General features: G+C 41.6%; 1 protein-coding gene across 1 annotated transcript; it reads right to left on the bottom strand.

Annotated features, from left to right (window-relative positions):
* Nucleotides 1-6,861: 6,861 nt before the first annotated feature.
* nr2f5 (nuclear receptor subfamily 2, group F, member 5) lies at nucleotides 6,862-21,794 on the bottom strand. The gene is made up of 4 exons (XM_036539141.1): nucleotides 21,428-21,794; nucleotides 10,094-10,374; nucleotides 9,544-9,790; nucleotides 6,862-7,404 (listed from the first exon to the last, which is right to left on the bottom strand). Exons 1-4 carry the CDS (start codon nucleotides 21,792-21,794, stop codon nucleotides 7,088-7,090), a joined length of 1,212 nt encoding a protein of 403 aa, XP_036395034.1. The 3' UTR covers nucleotides 6,862-7,087.
* Nucleotides 21,795-24,178: the final 2,384 nt, after the last annotated feature.

Below are 24,178 nucleotides of genomic sequence, written 5' to 3' on the forward strand. Positions count from 1 at the left end.
ATAAAATATATTTTTATTTATTTACTGGAATAATTCAATGAAAGTAGTTTACCCAAGCGAAGCATTCCACTGTGGAAGGAAAACCATAACCCTCTTGTCTGAAATCCCACGCAATATCATGCTGCCCCCAAAGGTGTGGAAGTGTTCTACAGTGTTTTGTATCAACAATTTCAGTCATGACACACATGGATGCAAATGAATGTTTTCCAAGCTTTACCCCGTACAACAAGCAAACTATACTGCTGGCACACAGAAACCACAGACATTTTATTTACTGAGCAGATAGTCAGCTTTGTGGGCTTAACTGAACATATTGCTACTTGATGAATCTTCATGACGGGGTGTGGTAGAGGATAGAACATCCATAGCTCGCACAGCCCTGGACCCTCACCTTATCAACCAGAATCTCCTAGAATCTCCTGTATTATAGAAGTATGATAGAAAAAAGGAAGGAAGCTTTACAAAGTTGATTACCTCTTCTGTAAATAGAATATCTTTAACTGAAACCCAGCACACACATAACACTCAGACACACACAGCTGCAAGACTTAATGGCACTCAATGCACCCTGAGCCTAGAGGGGACAAACAATCCCACCACATCAACAAAGGAGTTCCTGGAACACAAATTCCCAATTACTCCACTCGTAGATCAACAGTTGAAAAAAATTCAGGTGAAGCGAGAGGGTGGCACAAAGACCCAGACCAAAGTGTGACCTCACAGAGGAAACAAAGCCTGTTTTTATTTTTAAGACCTCAGACAAAAGACATCTCCCACTGAGATTGCAATACAATTTATGGTCAAGTCATCTTGAGTTCAACTCTCACAGAACAGAACAGATCTTAATTAATTTTCTTAAAATGCTTGAGGATTCATATCTGGCTGTTCCTGTGGAATAAGAAGAATCATGTTACCACTATGTTAAATCCCCCACATACACACACACACACACACACACACACACACACACACACACACACACACACACACACACACACACACACACACTTTCTCCATCCTAAATACATGGTGCTAAAATAGATGGTGCCTTTTCCCTAGAAACTGCAATATTATATAACTTTGAAAACAAATCCATGACAGTGAAACCACTCTGTTAAACCTTTGACTGTAAGAAGCCTTAAAGATGGCATTGCCATTGCTTGGAGCTTGGAGCTTTCCGAAAAGACATGTTTCATTTAAAATGCAATGCAAATTTAAGACTCCTCTAGATGAGAGGGCATATTTAAATGCATGAACAGCACTGTACTCCAATGCAGATAGTCATGAGGGTGTTGCTATATGAAGAGACCAGGATGCCATCTTCTGGACTTAAATGAGCCATGTTTTGATGGACTATTTAATATTAACCCAAAATTCTGTTGTTGAACTTTTAGTAAACCTTTAAATAAATGGGCTGATTGGTGATGATGTTATTTTAGCAATATTTTAGCGGTGCTCTCAACATTAATGTAACACAATTAAAGGTCTACATAAGTTAAAAATGTGACACAGCCATGTTACAGAAAAGCATTACAGTGTTGAAATATCTGTCCTGTGGCTCTGCGTCATAGGAAAACAGCAGCACATTGATTCAGTATAAATAGCTATGTCAGATGCATCATGGTAAAACTGCCGAGAGGGGAAAAGAATGATTCCATTTGTCTAAATCTCTGGTCAGTTTGCCCATCTGTTGTTTACAGTTCAGTGGCATTGCTTCTCTGCAACAATTACCCGACTGCAAGAGCACCATGTGCACTTGATACAATTTGCTTTAGATCGGAAACATCAGATCCATCACCACCAGTTTGAGGGCATTGGTGTTTAAATCTATGAAGGATAATCGATGAGCTGGCAGATCAAAATAATGGACTAAAATGTACATAGCTCTAGAATATATGCAGGATACAGAGGTAGGTTTTTAATGTATTGAATATGGAGGTCATGTGTTGAAATCCACAGGCTAAAAAGTATTTGAATGCACAGATGTAAGATTGATTACAAGTTCCTGAAAAAATGTGATTGACATGAGGTCCTCAAACACCTGGACTGCCACTAGAGCCCCCTTAGTATGATTTCCATCAACATATCAGTGTCTTCATCTAGCTTTTTCTTCAGGTCACAAGAGTGGACAAACATCCGTCCCTCTTGGTGTGCCATACTATGGTGATACCTTACAGCAATGAACAGATTAGTTATTGGGTCAAACAGAGCCTCTGGATATAGCAGAGAGGAACGACCGGCAGCACAGCACCGTACACTGGAGAAGATACACAAACTGGAAACAGATGGGCCTAAAAATAAACCAACTGAAATATTTAACTCACTGACCCAGAAACAGCTACAGTGGAATTATATCTATGCTCCAACAGAGGAGACAGCTATGGCAGGGACATGATATGATTAGTATGAAAATGGTAATGAAAAGGGAGACTTCCCAGCTAGCTGAAAAAATGCTGCGGTAACGCACTCCATAGGGTAAAGCATCGATACACAGTTATATGCAGAAATGAATGGATGCTAAAGGAAATTTTCAGCTTTAAAAAAAAAAAAGAATCATAGAATTACTGCACTTTAACATAAACGTAATCCATTAAATGTAATAAATGCAGTTTATAAATAGATTAATGTAGATCTAACAGCCATGATGAATTCCCAGTGGAATTTTGGAATTCATAGCTTTAACAGCATACTTGTTCTGTATAAATATTTAATTTTGAATACTTTATCAATGTAAATCTTTGCATGAGATAAATGACCTCAAATTCAGTAGGAGTAAAGTCTTGTATATTGCAAGGTCATGTGCAAGTTTTTGTGAAACATGGATCCTTTAATGGTACTATGCTTCAATAAGAACATACTGCTTGTCCTTACAGTGTCCACCAGCTCAGACAATTACAGTGATCAGTAAATCATTTAGGACAGTTTTACTTTCAAACCAAAATTGTCCTCTGTGAATGAGATAGCCCTTTAAGGGCCAGATCACCAAACTCTGCTACCCTGGGGCAACTGACTGTCCCTTCCCAATGGGTTTGCTCCTCTTAGCCTGTACTTGTGGTGAATGACCTTCCCCCAGGGGTCAGGACAGCAGAATCACTGGCCATCCTTTGACGCAGACTGAAGACCCACCTCTTCAGACTGCTTCTTTGTTCTACCTCAGTTCCTACCTCCTAACACTTGCTTCTGGTATTTACTTGCTACTTATTTTGTATTTTGTATTATCGCAATGTTTTATGAATACTGTGATCTAGTGACTGTGTGATGTATGGTACAGTATGTACTTGGCTTCCTGTAGTTTCTTGGCTGTCTAGTTTCAGGTTAGTGCAAGTTAAATTGTAGTAGAGCTTGAATAGTGTTATACTCACACTCACTGGTCTGGGAGTGCTATTAGCCTGGTCTGACACTGTTGCTCATTGAACTTGGAATGGATATGCTTCCATTCTCTTATGCTGGAAGTCAGTCTGGATAAGGGCATCTGCTAAACGAATGTAATGTAATTGATTTTGCACGATTAGTATGGTAATGCAGCTATGGAGAAAACATATATTTTGCCGCCAAAGTAAAGTTGGACTGTGCGAAGTCCTTCCATACTGCACTCATTCCTTATTCCTCTCATTAAGTACATCCCAAACGTAGGCTTGCCCTGAGAGTACAGAAACATGCCTGATCACCACATGTCAGTTCTCGCATTTATTGTATCTACTGTCTTCTCTAGATTATTCTCAGCCACAACTGGAATACAAATACACAAGATGTGCCATTTTAAGAGATCACACCTGGTGTGTATGCTGTGTATGCTGCCCCCCCCCCCCCCCCAAGTGAATACTCTTAAAAAAATAAATAGAAGGCCATTTGCAGTAAATCTTTTCAGAGCTAATATCCAGATGGAAGACAGACAGTTAGCCGGGACAGAGTGGAGATTAGAACTGAGATGGGGGATGGAGATGTCATAATGAGTTTGCTCCTCTCCTCACCGGGATGCTGGCTGGCCTGAAACTGATGCTTTGCTGTAATCACCATCACCTAGCAGCAGGGCTGGAGCACAAACCCATCAATATTGATGCTCTGTGGCTTAACCGGCTTTGGAAGAACTTTCTCCCACATTAATATTGATGGTGTTGCCATATATCGGAGTCAGCTCCTCATTAAGGATTTATGGGGGAATACTGGAGGCGCGATATTTTGCAGGAGGCAATGCCATTTTGGGGCCCTACTGCCATGACAGAGATGGTTTGCTCTGGCTTGTGGCAATTTCTGTGGGAGAGGGTCAATTAAGTGCATTTGTGATGAGATTTGAGGAAGAGGAGGAGGTGAGTGGAGAAGGTTGGGTCCAGAAGACACACATTTACAACCACTGGTATTTGGGTTTTCATATGCTTTAGCTCTGAAATACTGACTTTTGTACCTGAAATTAGGAATAGGACAGTTTACTGAAAGGGAGAAACAATGTAGTACACTGAATATTTTGAACACTTTCCTTCAACTGATATCTATCTATATGAACGAATCTGGGTGGATTTAAGGACCATGAGTCTTTACAGTTGTAGGGCAGACTTTACCCCTCAAGTCCTGAAGAATGAACCCTGCTAAAGAGGTTACAGTACCACATTCTCAAGACCTTGTTACCCAACAAAATCACAAACAGTACAAAAGCCACTGTTCTCCGGGACTAGACACAGCAGGCCTGACCTGCGGGTGCTGCGTATTTTGATGGGGTGCCAGTAAGCGGTCCCTCTTAGGAACGTAGAGTGACCTCAATTCAATCTGACGTCTCGTCTATTGATTTGGACCCTGCCAGCCGGGTAATCCCCCGGAGACAGGCAGCTTGCCCTTGTAGTTGATGTGTTCTGCGAAATTCTGGTGCCCACAGTTTGTTTACTCAGCCCTTTGGTGTAAATTACTGGGCTGAATCATATTGACCCTTGCAGATCTGTTGTAGCCTTGCATTGCTTATCTATGGAATCTGCTGTTGAAACTAAAGTTGGGTCAAAGCAAATAGTGGACATGCTTTGTCAAATGTACATGGCTGCACCTTTGTCTTCCAAGACAGGCACTATATTTGCTAAGAAATGGGGGACTTGGAATTTGGACGCTTGGTGACTTGGGGACTTGGGGGACTTGGAAGTAAATGTCTAATCTTATTACCTAGCTGCGATCAAAACGATACTGCTGTACAAGAGAAATGTCTTTAAGTACATACATCAATTAAAGTACCAGTCCTAAAAATGATGTTCTGTGTTGGCCTATTACGCTTCTAGGCAATTGACAGAAATGTAATGCACCTTGAATTTAACAACATTGAAGTAGATTACTATAACACATTAGCTAATATAATAGTTTAATATAAAACCTTTCAGATAATTGTGTGCATCTTGTATTATGAATGTATTTTCCCAATATGTTTTGTAAAACATTGGGGTATTTTCTTGGATTTAGCGATTTTTATGGCACAGATCAATTTGAAATAGATTTCACTGTTATACGAAACACAGAAACAGACCTGTGTGCACACACAAATTCAAACACACACATACATACACGGACATACACACATATAGGGCACACGTATGGTTTATATTCAATGAGACTGTGGCATTGGGGTAGTAAGGTCACGGTGTCGAGCCAGGAGTGACAGCTCTGGAATGAGGGTGTAAGTCACCCTCAGACTTGACACATAATGCAAGGAAACAAGGCCACAGGGTTACAGGGTATTGCATATCAAACACTTCTACACAGAACACCTGCCCTTTGTAACATTTTGTGCCTCATTTTTAAGATTCGATGAGTGTCTTGGCACACTGTGTAAAGAACTTAAAGAACCTGCATCCATGTTTGGTTTGTATCTCTGGTGAAAGTGTGATGATGCGAGTGGTCTGTATATTAACTGTAACTGAAACATCTCAAGCATGAGGAAATTCTGTGAACCACAAATTTTATTTTTATCAAACAGATCCTGACCATCACCCTCCCCCCCCAAAAAAATAGAGAAACAAAACAAACTCTTTTAAAAATTCTTTAAGCTACGAACAATTCCAAGACAGACACTTCCTTTTTGTCCTGTCCTGATGGCTTACAAATTCCAATTTTTGCAATTTTAATTTTGACGCTGCAGTGCAATGTCTTGACATTAGACAGGATTTTGAACTATCAAAGCTGCTTCTTATTGTTCATTTTATTGAGGATAACATAAAAATAGTATCTATGCTACAATAGGTGCACCCTACCTATGAGTTGTCTGTAATTGTAAGATATCATATGAGCAAACTCCCCGATGCAGTGGCACAGAGACAGCAGTGTAGCTGAGGATTGTTGACCATTGCACCTTAAGTGGCACATATTTCTGTCTATTCTGTCCTTGCAGTGTGCTGACCTATTGGTTTCAGTCCCACATAATACCTTTCAAACCACATCCCACTGTCTTTGCACCCTTGATGTATCTGAGTTGTCACCAAAAGAGGAGCACAAGCCTCTATCCTGGCAACATAGTGAAATGTTAGAATTTTTTGTGTCTGCTACCACAGAAGTCTCATCCAATTCAAGCAAGTCTTCAGAGAGCGCCACTGCTTTGGAAATGGAAATGTTGATAGTGTTTCTCACATCACTAGCAGTGGACCTTCAATGCCTTAACAACACAGTTTTCTGATTGTCCCGGCAAATTTGGTGAGGGCTTTCTGGCATCTTTGAATTCCTATTTTGTTTTCCAATCATCTGGCACCTTTAGGAAGATACAGATCTGGCTTTGTCAGTCAAACAGTTCTGCTGCCAAATCATGTTCATATAATGACCTTGATCTGGAGATGTCTGCGCAGATCTCTATTAAAAACAGGTTCAAGAAAAGCTCAAAGATCTTCTTCTAGAGCCAGCCACACCGGTACGTGTCAATAATTTTGTATGTTCCCTTCGAGCCCTACCCAGAGTAAGCGGTGGGATTTCAAGTAATGCAAACAGACGTCAGTTCCGTTGCCCACGCTGACGCAGGCGGCCGAGGTGTCATTCAAACAAAGTGGGTGCTGAAGTGGGTGGGAGGGGCACTGTGGGTTTTCAGTTTGTCCTTTGCCCTGCCATGTCCCTGAGTGAGCGAGGGGCGCAGTCAGGGCCCGTTCTCGTTGTAGTGAAGGGGGAGCGGCCGTTCCCTCTGGACGGGCATGTAGGGCCAGTTGTAGCTGGAGCCGGAGAGCAGCATGTCGCGCAGCAGCGTCTCGATGGGCGTCTTGCCCACCAGCCGCACGAAGAAGAGCTGCTCGATGACGGGCGAGGAGACGATGCGCAGAGATGGCAGCCGCAGCAGGAGGCGGCCGAAGCGGTTGGGCTGGCCCGGGTACTGGTTGCGCACGTATTCCTCGAGCGCACACTGGGACTTCTCCTGGATGCTTTCCACATGGGCCACGTCAGACAGACCCATGGCATCTGTGGGGTGGGGACACATTATGGTCAGGAGTGTTGTGACTGACATCTATCCAGGTGAGTCTGCGCAGTGGAGCGTTACCAAAAAGGCAGGAGGCACACATATAATTGGAACTTACTCAACCCATTCGGGTTGGAATGGGACCTTAACGGTTTTGTCCCTCATTACACCACCACTCCAGATTTTAGTGCAATATCTCCTCTGCCAGGAAACTGAATCTCTCAACCATCAAGGCAGGATTTCAGTATTTTTCATCATCTTGGTTCTAGACAGTGAATTACCCATATTTTTAATTTTTTAGTAGAGCAGTATTAACAGGCACACAAGGCAGATCTTGTGGAAAAATCAACATATATTTGTGTTTGAAATTAACCTGTGAAAACACATTTAGTCCTACTTAACAAGCCAACAGAAAATCCATGGCCCTTACAAAGCTGTTTTTTTTATTGTTTGGTTTGCCCTATCGAAATGTTTCCCAAGGACTTTATTATCTCTCAGCACCAATATCACCAAAGTCTACACACAACTCTTTGCCTGTATCCATTTCCACACAGGTGTTATTTTCTAAATTGAATAACTATTAGTTAATGTGCTTTTATTGTGTAAACCATTAGCATAGCCATACACAAATTAGGCAAGTGCTTAATAGCATCTACTCTAGGATTTTATCTCAAGTCATGTCAAAGCTTTGCCAAACTTCTTACTTACTAGTCCCAGCATAAACCTACTATTGCTTACATTCTGTTCTATTTAATGAGACAGATTGCTTTCATTCTCCCATTGTGGCTATCAGCAATTACTGATGCATCTGCTGCTGCTGATCTTCAGTAGCAGATCACAGTGTGGAGGCTACGTGACAAATCAGACAACTGAACAACAGCATTCCTGCTATCCAGTTTCGAGTTTCTCTGGATGGCGCGATTGCCGTCCTCTCATCATTCAACACTTCCTTTCTTTGTTTGTTGTCAGCCAGCATGTGCTGGAGAAACTCGCAACACCAACCACAAGGAGCTGGGCGATGCTGAATTCCAGACGCCAGCGTGACAGGCCAGAGGCTTTGGCCCGAGTTTGGGGACACTGTAGTCTGTCTGTCCTGGATAACCCCCGTCGGTGGGTCTCAGCAGGGGGGGTGGGGCTGGCTGAGACAGAGGGGAGGGCAGATTGGATAAATTCCGCTCCCGGCTACAGGGGTTATGTAGGTCAGGGCCAGGCGGTGGAGAATCCCTCTCGCTGTTCCTCAGCATGCATTATTCAGTCATGGTTGTGGGGGGAGGGGGGGTGGGGGGAGGTGGGGGGACATTGCACAGATGAGGGGGCTGCCTGGCTGGTTTCAATAATAGATGGAAGCATGGAGAAGCAAGTGATGAAAAAAATGAGTGGAGAAGGGTTCAGCCATCCATTTAGAAGAGTGCAGGTCTGAGCAACATCCCGGCAAAGTGTTTCTGACAAGCTGAGGTGGAGAGACGACGAAAAGGGCGAGTGCTCGAAAATAAAAACAAGAGTGTGACACCTCCGAACCTGGATTCTGCTATAACAAAAGCCCACACGAGACTGCTCTTTACTACTGTAATGATCACTCTCCAGCCCTCACACCTTTGCGTTGTATGAAGCTCTGGTTACAGCTCTGGATCCTCCATTCTCTTAAAATCTAATTGTACAAATGAGCTACAGTATGCATTATTAAGTTAAGGTTACCTCAGATAAGGGAATATGCTGAAAAGTTATTAATCACAATAACAATACTGTGTACATACTATGTTGTTTAAAGTTTTGTATTCACTGGGAAAACAACATGAGGGTGTATTGAGGGAGCTGACTGAGAGAAAGTATGGTGGAAGAGGTGTGAGTGATAACCACCATTTGAGGGCTGTAGCTTTATCGGGGAGGCAGTAAGAATTAGTCTGAACCCCTAAGTGGGCCTCTAGATGGATTTCATTAAGGGAGTTAACCCACCCAGTGCTACCCACCTGCACAGATGGGAATCATTTCACTTGCTCTTGCTCTCTCATCAAGCCTCTCCCACAAACCCCTACCCCTTCATCATTCCAGTGATTAGAAAGAGCTTCAAAGGTTTGCACACAGCTTTGACTGAAATGGCAGTGACCCCCCCCCCCCCCCCCCAGCCAACCCATAACACTGACCAGAGGTGAAGAGCACGATGGACTTGAGGCAGGAGTACTCAGCCGTGTCCACCTGCAGGGCCTTCAGCTTCTCCACCTGCTCCTGGAAGACGCGGATGTGGTCCATGAAGGCCACAACACGCTCAGCGGACATGGGCGAAGCATGCAGACCAGCAGCTGCCAGCAGAGGTGCCACGTGCAGGGGCATAGAGCACTGGGCAGCATTCAGCACAAACAGCTCGCTCCAGGACATGCGCAGCAGCGCCACCTAGGAATACAAGAATGGGCGTCACATTAGGGTGGAAGCAAGCACAGGAATTCTAGGTGTTTCACAGCTCTAGCCTTGCTTGCCAGATTCAGTGATACAGATCCTGATGCAGCTGCTGTTCCATGAACAGTTAGGTAGGAGGGAAAAGAACACATGCACCACATTTGGTGAGCTTATGTATATTTACTGGCTGAATACCTGTGGGGTGCTAGATTAGGTTTGCATATAAACATCAACCCAGGCACTGGGGGATCAGGCAGTGTCCCCCCCCCCTGTATGATGGCTGGTTCTGGCAGGCCTAACCTGGTCCATGAGCTGCAGGTCAGGGAAGAAGGGGATATTCTTGGCCCACTCAACAGCACTGAAGAGCAGGCGGGCAGCCAGCTCACAGATGTTCTCGATGCCCATCAGGTTGTTGGACTGCATACATTGTGCACCGTATCGGGAGGTGGGGTAGGGCTCCGCCCGCAGCAGCAGGGAGATGAAGCCTGACAGATAGGGCTGCCCGTTGTAGGGGTCACTCCCGTTGGTCAGGTACTGTCCAGGACTGGACTGAGAGTTGGACATCCGTCCTCGCTGGACAGCTGAAAGGAAGGACAGGAAGCAAGGACGGGATTAACAACAGGAAAGCGCTGTGCTGTGCATTTGTTAGGATACTAGGGCTTTTAACAGGAAGCCAATGAGATCCAGCGCAGAATAAGTCATAGTCACTGTCACATTCATGAACATGTTTTCTTACACTTACAGACGCTTTTATCCAAAGCAACCTACAAGTGAGGAAGAGTACAACACACGCAAAAACACATATAAGGAGTCAACAATATTTTACTGACATACTTACTCTTATACTGATATACTTCACCACTGGAAATGTATATTTTCCAGTAACAAAGTATGTCAGTACAAGTTTTACAATTTGTCTTGGTTAATGAAATAAATGCCACTTGAAATGCAACACTTGAAACATTTGAAACCAAATATATGGATGGGACAGGTAAAAAATATTTTGACAAAGGCAACATGTAGCTGGGAGAGGTATGAATTTTGCAATTTGTTGTAGGTCAGACATCTGCAGTGCCTTTAAATCTGTACTTCAGTCACAGTACAAGGCAAAGTTTTAAGTCTGTACAAAATTTAAGTCTGTAGTTTGTACAAGTCTGTACAAATTAAGAAATTGAATCATTCAACACAACACATTGCACATTGTGACAGTCTTGTTTTTTTTTCTTTTTTTCATTTTTGAGTGTTTTGCTAATAAAACAATACATCTTCAGATGTCTAATTGTGTCATCTCTGAAGACTTCTGGGTTTATAGTCATCAGTTTGCCATGGGCAAAGACTAAATAAACAATATTGATTCAGTTCATAAGTAGGACACATGCAACTCTTTCTTGCAATGCAAAAAGCAGGGCACAGATCTCCACTGCTTGCTGGACTGTGATTTAATTGTACAAGCTTTGCACACTTCAGATACAGAAAATCCACTTGAGTTGTGGAACATACATGGTATAAATATGTGCATTAGTTCATCAACACATAGACTGAGCATGACTGTGGTTGGAATCCAATCTGACTACACAATGGTTTGGCCTTAACTTTCAGCACCACATAAAGTGCTTGGGGGCTATGCAGCTCTGGATCTATTACTGATCTATCTGCAAAGCACTTCTCCTGCTCCGTGTGCCTTGGCACCATACATCAATGAGTAATGACAACCAGCAGCCTGCGAAGACGACGCACTTCTTCACACTTCCCTCTGACAAATGTCTAAACCACAGGCAAGGGGGCACACAGAGGCCATTCTCCTCCACAGTTCAACGCCTCGGAGCCCATTTGGAAAACACCTGTTCAGGCACCCCACTCTCTCACTAATACCTCATCCATAGCTCTGCAGACAGAGAGTGCCTCTGGGGGACAAATGCCACTCAACCCCAGACACATCTCCAGTCTCACTATACAGAAGGTTAGGAACATTTTTTTTATATTCTTGTACATATTGACATTTCTGCCTGGCTTATCGGCAAATTACTCCTTGATTAACATGCACATCGACTATGCCGTTATTTTTTTGCATGAGGACAAAGACATTGTGCATTTATGTCCTTTAAATTAACATAAAACTGGCTTTTTAACAACAAACAAGGAAACAAATAACCTCTTGTTATACCATCGCTGCATCAATTGAGCAAGGGGCTGTCACTCCCTGAAAGAACAGCTTACACTGGGTTCATCTAAGATATTTATATTTGGTTAGTATATTCACAGGTAGTGTTCGTTTTGTATATAAAAGCTTAAATCTTTGAGCCCCATCTAATTCAGCAAAATGTCAATTCTTCAGCACACTAATGTATGTGAACCATAGCTGGTAAATTACCAGGCCTATTTTCAAACTAACTGTAATACATTTAGTTTCAAGTACTCTTTCTTGTGTTCTTTCTCACAATATCACGAATCTGACACTCACTGAAAGTAATGAGAAATTTGTAACAATAAAATATACAAACTTACTTAGATTTGTTACTCAACCTTATGTACAAAGCACAGTATATTGCAGTTTCACTGAATGGAGACCTTCTCTTTCATCTTAATCATTAACTGACACACAAATACCCTCACTGCCATCACTCTGACTTATCTAATAGCTACCTAGAACCTAATGTGCTCTTATGGGAGAATTAAGAATTAAACCTTTCTAAACACAGTGTCCATCAACAAAGATGTACAAATCCGCAGATAAAGTGAGTAATGTTGTGCACATAGAAGTAAACAATACTTTGTGCACTTTAGTCATATGGCATACTTATTTGTGCACTAGAAAGAAGTACAGACAATATTGCTGAGCAGGGGGCTTGGTGTACACCATAGCACTAATTAAGCAGCAGACATCAAATAGACTAAGAGCACTCCTCCATCAAAAGGCATATTAGCGTTCAATATTTCAAGCACGTTGAGCAATGAAAATTTTCAGGCAGCACGGCTTAGAAACGTGAGATATAAAGTGCTCTCCCTGGGGAAATTCATTGAATAAAAAGCCATGAATAGTTAATTACACAGTGATTAAACAATTATAAACTCTTAGTTACACCATGAATAAACAGTGTACTCTGCTTCTGACAGGAGCAGAGGGGTTTCATTTTCACTGTTGGATTCATTTTCAGCTTCTTGTAGGTTTATCTGTGTCTTGCAACTTGAGAACTACTTCAGCAGTGTCAACGGTTGTTTAATCCACTCCACCCTGGATAAGGCTACGGAGGAAGCATTATCGACTATGTAACCATTTGCTCTTTCTGTCTGTGTGACGTTTTACCCCCAATACTTCAACACACCAACATATTGTCCAAGAACAATGACACATCTGCTGTGGGGGGGGGGGGGGGGGGGGGCGCAGAAGTGAAAGAGAGGGAGAAAGAGAGAGAAAGAAGGGGGGAGAAAGAGACAGACTGAGGAAGATAGAGACTGACAGAGAATGCGGGAGAGGGAGAGGGAGAGGGAGAGGAGAGAGAGAAAGTGAGAGAATGAGATGAGACAGGGAGAGTAAAGGGGAAAAAGTTGTGGTAGCAAGGTTTAATGGCATGCTCCAGGGTTCTTTAACAGAAGATACTAAGAGTAGATACTGCAGGAGCTGACTGGTACCAAGTGGTTTCAGTTCTGAAATTCCAAAGAGTGGAACAATTGAAGCACCCACTTACAGCGACAGGGTGTGACTTCAGAGGGAAGGGACCCTGGGGACATTTTGACTAGGGGCATTAAAGCCAGTGGCTTATAGCAAATTTGTCATCTTGAACTTCTTCACGCTCCAAATCGCTGTAGCTTGTAGCGGAGTGCCTTTTATTTTTTGGCAGAAGTCGCGCACATTCAGAAGATGCTGCATAAACAGAGTAGGGTCCTTCAGTAACACAACGGTTCACCTTTGTGTTACAACAGACAAGCCTCCCCCTTGGCAATATAGGGACTTTAACTGTGAGACCTGTTGCTGACTCATTAAGCCTGACGCTTTCAAAGAGAGAGGTGACATATTTCACATGTCAATACCTTGTGTTTGGCATCTGTTTGACACACTGTAGTTCTTTATTCAGTGCTGAAAAGTGCCTGATGACAGATCATTAGCTAAACTAGAGGAGATTCAAAGCAATGGGAATCCAAGTTAGTTAAATGTTACTCAGCAGTAATTACCCAAACTACTTTTTGTGTGTATTAGGAGACAGACAATGATAGAGGACAATGATAGAAGACTTGCCAATGCCCATCCTTTTACTGAATGCCTATGTCAAAAGAGATAATATTCACATTCATTTCTAATACCTACTATCGTACTAAGCCCTACTACAGACAAGAAGTATTCAGGCTACACAAATGTTATTCCTGAGAAATCCACGCAGTGAGTAGTTTTATCTTTCATTTAGTATGGGCATAATCCTAGCTATCCCTTTGAATAGTAGAGTCTGAAGACACAGAGGTGAACCATAAACCCACACAAACACAGTTGTACCAATGAAAACTAATTAACAAAGCCAAACTCCCCACCCCTCTCCTTCACATGCTACATCTGGACCCCACCGCCTCTCTAATTGACCCAAACCCTTGAAACATGAAGATACAGGCAGGAGTGTGGCATGAGCCCAGCATTTTATCTGCACTTAACAATGTGAGGTCCATCTCATTCCATCTAGGAGAAACAGGGGAAAAAAGGCCACTTTGCATGAAATCATCTGGGCACATTTGCTGTAATTTCTGTTTTAATATTCAAGTCACACCATTTTATGTGATGCAACAATAAATTAATAACCAAAACCCACATTGCAACGAGGACTCAGAGCTAAGACATTCAGGAGAAGTCTCTATACTATTTGGAGGCTGTGTTTTCTATTAGACAATCAAAGCAGGGAATTTGGGAACATCTAAATCATAGAAAAGGCCACAATTTGTAAATTACAGTGAAGCCCCCAAGCATTTTTCATAAGGGAGCATTTCCAAAACGACACACAAAGAAGGCGGGGGGGGGGGGGACCACATAAAAACAAAACCCAAGCTCGTTAAACTGTGAGGAAACCATTTCTGCATGACTGTACACTTCCAGTTTTAAGAATACCTTTTCTGGAGTGTTTAAGCCCCATCTGACAACTGTTTTGAGTGTTGTCTATGATACAAAACAATTCCACTGCTACTCTTATATTCAAGTTCGACAGCAGGGGATAAATGGTCCGTGCATGTCCTCAGTCCTCTGTGATGACATGATGCCTCTTCATCTTCAGACACAGCATGCTGATAAATAGAGTGCCCACGAAGGTGGACAACAGCACCACTGACTACTCCACACATGTAAGAGTCTGCCTGTTAGCAGTGTGGTGATATTCCTCCTAATGCCAAGTTTCACTCTCACATTTGGTCTTTGCCTCAGTCCGCTCTATTATTAATGTTTGGTTTCCGCTGACCTACATTTCACACCATGTCAGTCCGTGTGAGCCGGGGTCGGAAGCAGCAGCCATGGAGTGGGTGGTGGGTATCGAAAATGAGCATGTCCCTTACATCCCCAAAGCATCTCCACAAGACATGGCAGAGTTACAAGAGACACAACAGCAGGACACTGTCAGAGCTTCTTTTGAGCAGTTTTTAAAGATATTCCCTGGAAGCCTGTTACCACCATAGAAATAATTTGTCTTTGCTTGGTGTGTGTGTCTGTGTGTGTGTGTGTGTGTGTGTGTGTGTGTGAGAGAGAGAGAGAGAGAGAGAGAGAGAGAGATTAAGCGTAGGACTTTAAACATTTGTGCTGTTTGTTTTGACAGATGTCAGGGGAGCGTATCTAGAACCATCCTCCTTAGGTGCAGACTCACAGATGTGTATGTAGCTGTCCGTGGCATTCTGCTAGCCGTACCCACTTCCTCTCCTTGAGAGGGGGGCCTTTTTGAAAAGGAATGTCCGGCATGATGTAATGCTACACCACAAGGTTATACAGCTGTAAACAACACTAAGGTAAGCTACTAGGGGGGAAAACCCAATGTTACATGGCTATCACACAATACATTAAATGAGAGATGAGACGCTGCACAATGATGTGCAAAAGCATAAATGCACATGTGTTCATAAAATTAATCAATATCTTTGTTTGCAAATGCTCTTTAATAAGATTATAAGCCTGAGACCTACAGTTTGATAGGGTAGACAGAAACACAGTTGAGCATGTACCTAAAAACCAGTGGTGAGTGAGTCCAATAAACAAATCATTGCACAATACCACAATAGTACTGATGGACTATCTTTAAAACTAGCTCTGGCCTTCACCTTCCAAGCAGCACGCATGTGAAACTCTGTGCAGTATTTTGCCATTTTTATGTGTGGGGAAGTTTAAGGTTGGGCATCAATAATGCACAGTGTGATTCACTGATCTCTAAATCATCTGAACAGCATATCCCATTCCTAGATCCAACTATGTCTGTCCATCCATTTGCTATAAATCTTTGAATCTGTGCGGAATCTAAGCTGCATTGATACATATAAGCAGGCCCACTGTAGCAAGTACAGTGCAGAGCATGCCTGTTAAACTAACCAGTTCTCAGTGGCAGAAACATGTACAATCACCTCTGCTCTGGACGGAATTGACAACGAGTGACAAGATGAGCTAACTTTTCACGGCCATTATCTAGGAATCCTGGGCTGTGCTTGCAAATGTGTTTGAACATTTTAAAAGCCATCAAAACTGACATAGAATCCAGTAGGTATAGAAAAAAGTGGAGCTGTAAGGAACACTTCACCAGTGGAAAAATAGCTGAAGGAATAAACCTTTCAAATTTTGAAATAAAAATGATGAATCTGCCTTTGGGGGGCAATTCAAGCTAATGCCAGGATAATGGTTTATCATTTATCCTTAATTTATCCTTTACACTTTGAAGTAAGGAGTTTAAGATAGTTTTCTCTAGTCATTGTGACTGCCATATTCATGCTGTTCCGCAGATAACCAGACCATTAACCATTGCCTCAACTTGTTTGTAAACATTAGGGAACAACATCAAAGTGACAACCATCATTGCATGCTTCACAGTTTCACCACCAGGGAGTGGTGTTAGTAGGGAGGAGAAGAATAAACGCTTTGAAAAGAGTGAAAACCGACACTAACTACACACCGAGGAGTAATCACCTATAAGCACTCCTGAGGGATCTGTGACTTGGATAGGATATTTGTCAATACTTACTTTTGCCATGGCACACCAATACAAAAGTGGTGTGCTTACATTTCCAGTATTAGGAAGATGTATCTCACCTACTTATACAGCACAGATATCACATATTCATAAGACAATGGCCAAAATATCACACCTCGGAATCAAAACGGTCATTTTGTTTATAGCTTTAACTTCCACACCACATTGTTGAATTGTCAACAACTGTCCATCTTCCTGGAAATATGATCAGAGTACTTTGTTTGCTGTGGCTATTGGGGATCTGTCACATTTAATACTTGGCAGTAAACTGAAAGCTGACAAGTGTAGTGTTCTTTTTCCCTGAATATAGCAGGATTACACTGAAGTAATTTCTGAACAATGTATTTGTTGTAGAAATGCAAAGAACTTGAGTGCAAAACAAAGTGCCAAAAGTGAATGTTTCCACAGTGAACACTGGGTGATCTTTTACCTATATGTGTGTGCTGGATGCTCAACAATACGATGAGAAACTGTTCAAATTAAATATGTCGACCAGAACAGAAAGCTTGATTCTTAGAAACCACGAACAAGGAGCTGCTTTGGAACACAGGGACACTGGTTTAGGACCACCTTAAAGTGACTAGTTCCTGAGTTTTTCATAATTTTGAAAATATGAATATCACACACTATGCCAGTGGTGACCCCTGGAGATCTATAGGTTTCTGGTTTTTGTCACAAATTAGCATGAATAATGTAAGTGGAGTCATTGCTGGATGAGAAAGTGAAGCACATACAAGTCATCTGCACCTGAATGGCACCTCTACACCACTGAAGAATATCAGATCTATTAGGAGACATTTAATGCAATAACCTGAGTTGTTTCACCGCTTGCAGCTACATTGGTAACATCAACAGGGTGAAACTATTTCAATCTATTTTCAAATAACATTGTTACTGGTAGTAGTATTACTATGTCTATTGTTATTTCAGAAATGCCTGACATTTTAAATACAAAGTAAATTTGGTATTAATTTTCAACTATAGCTGTATGTCTATTCCCCATAAGATTTCATGTTCATTCAAGTACCCTACTATTATCCTGTGAAAAAAAATGAAATTTAGGGAAAGTGTTTGGCTGGACATACCAAATATTTATAAATCAGTTTTACAGAGAACATCTACTCCCACTTACATGTTACATCTAACCAAACAACTGTCTTTAAGATGTACTTAAAAATTATTCAAATGACCTAGTGAAGCATACATTTTAAATTAATGGTGGCCTATCGGTATTATTTAAACATTTTCTCTACTTGCAGATCTCCAGAAAAATAAGAAGAAGAAGAAGAAGAAGAAGAAATATATAATTCTAAATATACAGAGGGCAATGTAATCATGACATCATTCTATTAATGGATGCCTGTGTCCAAGGCATTTGACATTTTGTACAGACCTAAGCTACAGCTCAGCGATATAGAACACAGTTCACAGCACCCAAGACTAAACCCAGCGCTCTATCCACTCCTCTACTGCCCTGTCAGTATTTGTCAAAATGGTGGTTGCTGTTTATTTCGAGCCCTAAAATCACGTCGTTTTTATATTGTCCTATGTCTCCTTGTAGCTGCCCAGGGCACACTTGTCCTACGTGTCACTTTGAAGGGTGATTCCTCGCGTTACGTTTTAACTTCTAAACTGAGATCAAACACAACCTTAGTCATACTCAGAGCCTGTTAATTTATATTTCGGCGTATGAATCTAATTTAAAATGCATGCCGAATTACGAAATTACGACAGAGTCGCCTTCAAACACCCAGCAAAGATCAATTGTTTCTTCATTCTAATGCTGAAGTTTGCAGTAAATTAACCTAGAATCGACCCTTGTAGACAATAGATGTTGTGTGTGTTACTTCGCTGCTTCAGAATGTTTTTTCCCCAGTTCTACACCGAGAATGCAGTTCTTTGTATCTAAGAAAATACACAAATCCATTGACGAGCTCATTGTAAGGCTGATTTCATTTAAACTGTCTCTAATGTTACTCATTAGCAGCGCTTTGCCCTGTGGTGGCCAGGGGTAAAACGCAGATTCGGACTGCAACTGAATATGTAAACGCTTAAGATAGTGATACAAAAATTCGAACACAAACACAGGCCGTAAACTGTGGTGTTTTTGTCTATCTATACCTTCTCAGGCGACCCGTTGCATTTTTCATAAGGTACATTACTTATGCATAAACTCTTTGGCAGAACGAAAGGGTGCTTTGAGTGTATTTTCGGTAGCATTAAATGTTTTCTTCGGGTTCCACGGTAGCAATGTTTTGTATGAAGATATATATCATTGCAGCAAGAATCTTCAGAATATTTCTTAAGAATTTTATACTTAAGCGTCACATAGCCAAAATTCAAACTTCTGTTCACTGTACGAATGAAAACAGTTTCAAAATACTTTCAAAGCTTCCTGCTGTTTTTTTTTTTTTTTTTTTTTTTTTTTTTCTGATAGTCCAATAGTGATCGATTTTGTTCCTATAACTTTTGAAGCTTTGAAGTTTTCAGAACTAAATAAGCAAGGCACATAAAACCAACGAAATACTCAGTCTTACCATATGTAAATTATATCGACATCAATATTGCGCAGGATACATTATAATATTTGTATTGAAATTGAATAGAACTTCGTATTTCAATAAACATGTATCTAGGTATAACGTAATACGCTATGTGATTGATCTGCCGAATAAGAGAACGTCCGCATAAAGCTGAAGTTACCCTAAAAAGCTGAAGTTGTCTGCTACACTGAGGCGAAAAATGAGATTCGCTTTTCAATGGCCAGTTGTAGTCTGTGTACATTTTTACGCCTTTAATCTTAAATTGAAAGGAAACAAGTACGTTACAGTACAAAGAAAACAACACTATAATTTTATTGAAAGTAAAGACCAGTTGATATTACACCATTCTTGAAACCAAACCACTTGCATACAACAATCACTATGCGTAAGTGACATGACACTAAGCACGTGTTAGACTAAATTATGTTAGGAAAACAAATGGGAACACTACCTTCGCCTAAGAGGGCCGTCTTTAGACAATGGTTAGTCATAGTTATAGTTGCAAAAACAAAAGGATGACACTGGTCCTTCGTGTAAGACACATGTAAATCTGTAGTAACTACTACCATAAAGTGTTAAATTAATTATTACATTAAACCTTGGAAGAAAACGCCGTGATTGGCTTTTCATCAAAAAGGCGCCTTTAGCGAAAATACCGTGTTTGATTCTGGGATTTGGTTGTTCTTTCAGATAAAAAGGGTCAACAGACTGTCGCGCTCATAGGTTTTCCTCGGGTCCGGGTGGTCATAAAAATGACGTGACTTGGGGAACTCACAAAGAAGTGTTTTGTATATGCGATCATATAGCAATTAGATTATATACACGCGTGTACCAGTTCTCCATGCATAACCGATCAATTCAAACCCCCGTTGATAGCAACACAGCAACCCTGGGCGAGGATATGCTCCAATCGTTTACGGTGCACTGGAGGCAATTTCTAAAACTATGTTTGCACAACTCTCACGTGAGTCGCTCCAAAACGATGACGCTCAATAATTTGTTGTAGGCAAGCCTACATGACAAGCGTAAATGCATGGTTTTACAGTCTTATCCTAATCTAATTCATAACAACACCGACAATGTACAGGTCAAATTGTCGGCTCAGAACATGATCTTCTTATGATCCCAGACGTATTCAGATTCAATCTTTGTATTTCAGCGAGTATATTAAATTACCAACAGCTTGACACAAAGTGGAAATTGATCAAAAAATATATGGCTGAGTGTTTACCTAGAAAAGCATTTCTCCATATTTTAGAATATTCATGAGTTTGGATAGATTCACGGTAACATCGGAACTATCGCTTTAAATGGCACCAAAACTAAACATTGGCTGGCTGGATGGATGGATGGATTTTCGTTATAGGCCTATGTGATTCGCGTGTTACAATGAACATAGACTGTTTGACTGGACAAGACGTGACTGAGTACTAACAGCCTGATTAAAGCTGAAACACTCTGTTGTGCATACACTCTGCCACTGTCCCCTTTTGCGCTAATTGACCCGTTCTTAATCACCCACAACACACTAAATGCAACGCGCCACATTCGCGGCGAGCTCGGGTGTCGGGGAGCAAACATCATAATTAACGATAAAAACAAAGGGGCCCTCTTGAAGCCGAGCACAATAACTGCACACTTATTAATTGAACAGATCCGACTGGCTGCGTATTTGCGATGCATTTGGCACTGCTCTTTCTCGGTGAGAGAGAACAACCAGTCAGTGTGTGTTGATTTCTTAGATATTCACTAGTCTGCATAAACTACATGAATTAAGTAAATAGCTGCATTTCTGTTGTCGAAATGCAATGCTGTTTATTTGAGAATCAGCACACGTCTGTAGTGTGCTGCACCACTCTGACAAGCAATCAGTCTATGTCACAAAACCCCCCACTCACCCTCTCTTCTCATTCCAACTTTGAGGCACTTCTTCAGGCGGCAATACTGGCATTGATTCCGATGATGCTGGTCGATGGGGCAGTCTCGGTTACCCCGACAGGTGTAACTCAGGTTCCGTCGCACCGAGCGCTTGAAAAAACTCTTGCAACCCTCGCAGGTGAACTGGCCGTAATGCTTGCCACTCGACTTGTCACCACACACCATGCAGTCCACGTTGGGGATTTTGTCCCCGGAAAGGGCATCGTTCCCCGGAGTGGATCCAGAGGGTGTCCCCGGTGTCCCCCCCGGCTCCTGATTGCAAATCTGGAGCTGAGAACCGGGATCTGTCGTAATGTTCTCCTGCCACTGGTTTACTACCATTGCCATGCTATCCTACAACACTTTTTAAACAACAGATAGACAGTCTGACTCCGTAGCGCGGGGAGGAGATGGGGATCCGTTCTGACGTCTTGAGAAAACCAGACGAAAGGCGCTTCGCTCTTCTTCCACAAATGAAACGCTGTTTGATATTTGGACACTGAGATCCGCAAAACTCTATAATTAACCTCAATATCTTTGAGGTTTTTTATTTGAAATATCAGCTGATGTAAAGGAATAATACGTACATTACGTAAGCATATAGCCTACGTTTCCTTTATCCGTAAGAAAGTTTGAAACAGTATCTATGGACAACAATCAGTACTACAGTTCAAACAGCCCACATTTGGTAAAGTTGTTCCTGGTGATGGAAAGATGTTGAAGGTAAGACTTTTACTTCGCGCTGAGCTTCCAAGTCCATAGATGCACGTGACCCCCTTTAAAACATGTAAACGTAAAGCTTGATCAATGTCCAAATTGCTTTGGTCTTTTATACAAATTCAGAGACTGATCTCCTCCACTGTGCTTTTTTTTATCAAACCCGTCCTGTTTCCTGTTTACCTTAATAACACCAAACTCTGGAATATTGAACCGAACAAACAGCGGCAATTACTCCTGAGGGGTTTTTGGGAATCACTCGCAATCCTTGAATGGCGAAAGATAGTTTCAAATCGGTTCCAACACAGACAAAGAAATTATAAATGTTTTGCAATCGAGATGAACTGCCTTAGCAAGTGTCCATGAATTTCGTCGTAAGATATTATATGTTCAGAAGTCGAAAACTTCGAGAGTCTGGTGGACTTCACCCGTTGGCTGTCGGTCCCATCACTGAGATTCATAGTTTTAGAATCTGGTGAAAGTGACACTAAACAGCCGTGCACGTTCGTTGTCTGGGCTCATTCCTAATTAGGGCATAACAGCCAAATAAGGACAGGCTCCCCCTTCATGGTAGGCGCGGTTACTTGCGAAATGACTGCCTCAATTGGCTAGAGGAAGCCAAAGGGGAAAGCGTCTGTCCAATTGGACTATCGCACCCAGTTACTGATTGACCGAGGTAATGTTTTTATTGCAAATTATGGGTGCACGTAGAATGTGTGAAACCTGAACGTCGTTGATATTCCTTTGAATTTGTGAATTGCAGAGCTTCATCTAAAAAGGAAATGAAAAGTTATGTAAGAATAATTTAAACATTTTGGTAATGTTCGTGGTGGCTGATGTCTCATTCTGTAAAACAAAGAAACAGTGGTGAAGTGTAGTTGTAAATGTAAGTGATTTTAAAATCCAGCACTTTGTGGCAGTTCATTATATTGATTAGTATGAGAAAATTATATTTTCAACGCCAATGCTTAGTTAATAATTGCATAGCGTTAGTTTACAAACACATTTCACAAGACGCAGTTTACATATAAAAGTAGGCTATGAAGGGTCCAGGCGTCTTAAAATTAAATGGTTATTAAACAGAGGAATTATCTTTCTTTAACATATAAGACTATCTATATCGGCAAATGTAACATGGATAGAGGGCTACACCGAGTGCGAGCCATGGTCTGCACTGGAGGGACATGCCCTCGATTCTCCGCTGTCTGTGATAGTGGACATTTTTGCCTGTTTACCAGTTGTGTACGGTTGAGCGACAAACTTGCTACTAAAGAAGCGATTACCCTTAATGAGGGGCCCTGAATTTAAGTGCTGATTCGATCAGTTTGGTGGCTGTCAGATTGTTACCAGCTGGTTTTCAAGGCATGACAAAAGGCCGTTGGGCTAATTAAGGATGATCTTTGGGCTTCAAAGCCGACACGTTACAAGGGCCTCATTATTTCACCAGTTTGATTTTGATGAATAACGCAAAGAATATTCCAGGTTGGAGAACCCTATATGGTTGATGTAGGGATAACCAAGGCTTATACACGTTCTTGAAACGCTTAATGTGTTTTTGACCACCCACTACATTGTGATGTGTGTACAACAATCCGCTTCTGTGAAACGAGATGTGAAAACGTAAAATAGTATATATCACCTGTTTGTCACAGATACTAATGATATAGCCCTTGAAATGGCTAAGACACTATTTAAGTAAGATACTGATACTTTTTTGATCAGGAAGAGTTAATGACACTGCGAAACCAAGCAACATTTAGCTCAGTTATACAGTTTTGTGGCTGCATTTATTGTTGGTTGATAACCTACTAGAGTAATGCTGTAGTCGTATTATTATTATTATTAGAGTAGTAGTCTTGCAGTGGTGCTGGTTAGAAAAGGCTTCAACGATAATTTTGAGATGATTTAAATCGAGTGCTTTAAGCAAAATAAGTATACAACTTAAAGTGAACAAACTCAGCGCACAAATGACGTTAATGTAGACCGATCATGTTTGTCACCTTTTGACGGAATTA

The sequence above is a fragment of the Megalops cyprinoides genome, chromosome 10 (genome assembly GCF_013368585.1).
Source record: "Megalops cyprinoides isolate fMegCyp1 chromosome 10, fMegCyp1.pri, whole genome shotgun sequence".
Lineage (NCBI taxonomy): Eukaryota > Metazoa > Chordata > Actinopteri > Elopiformes > Megalopidae > Megalops > Megalops cyprinoides.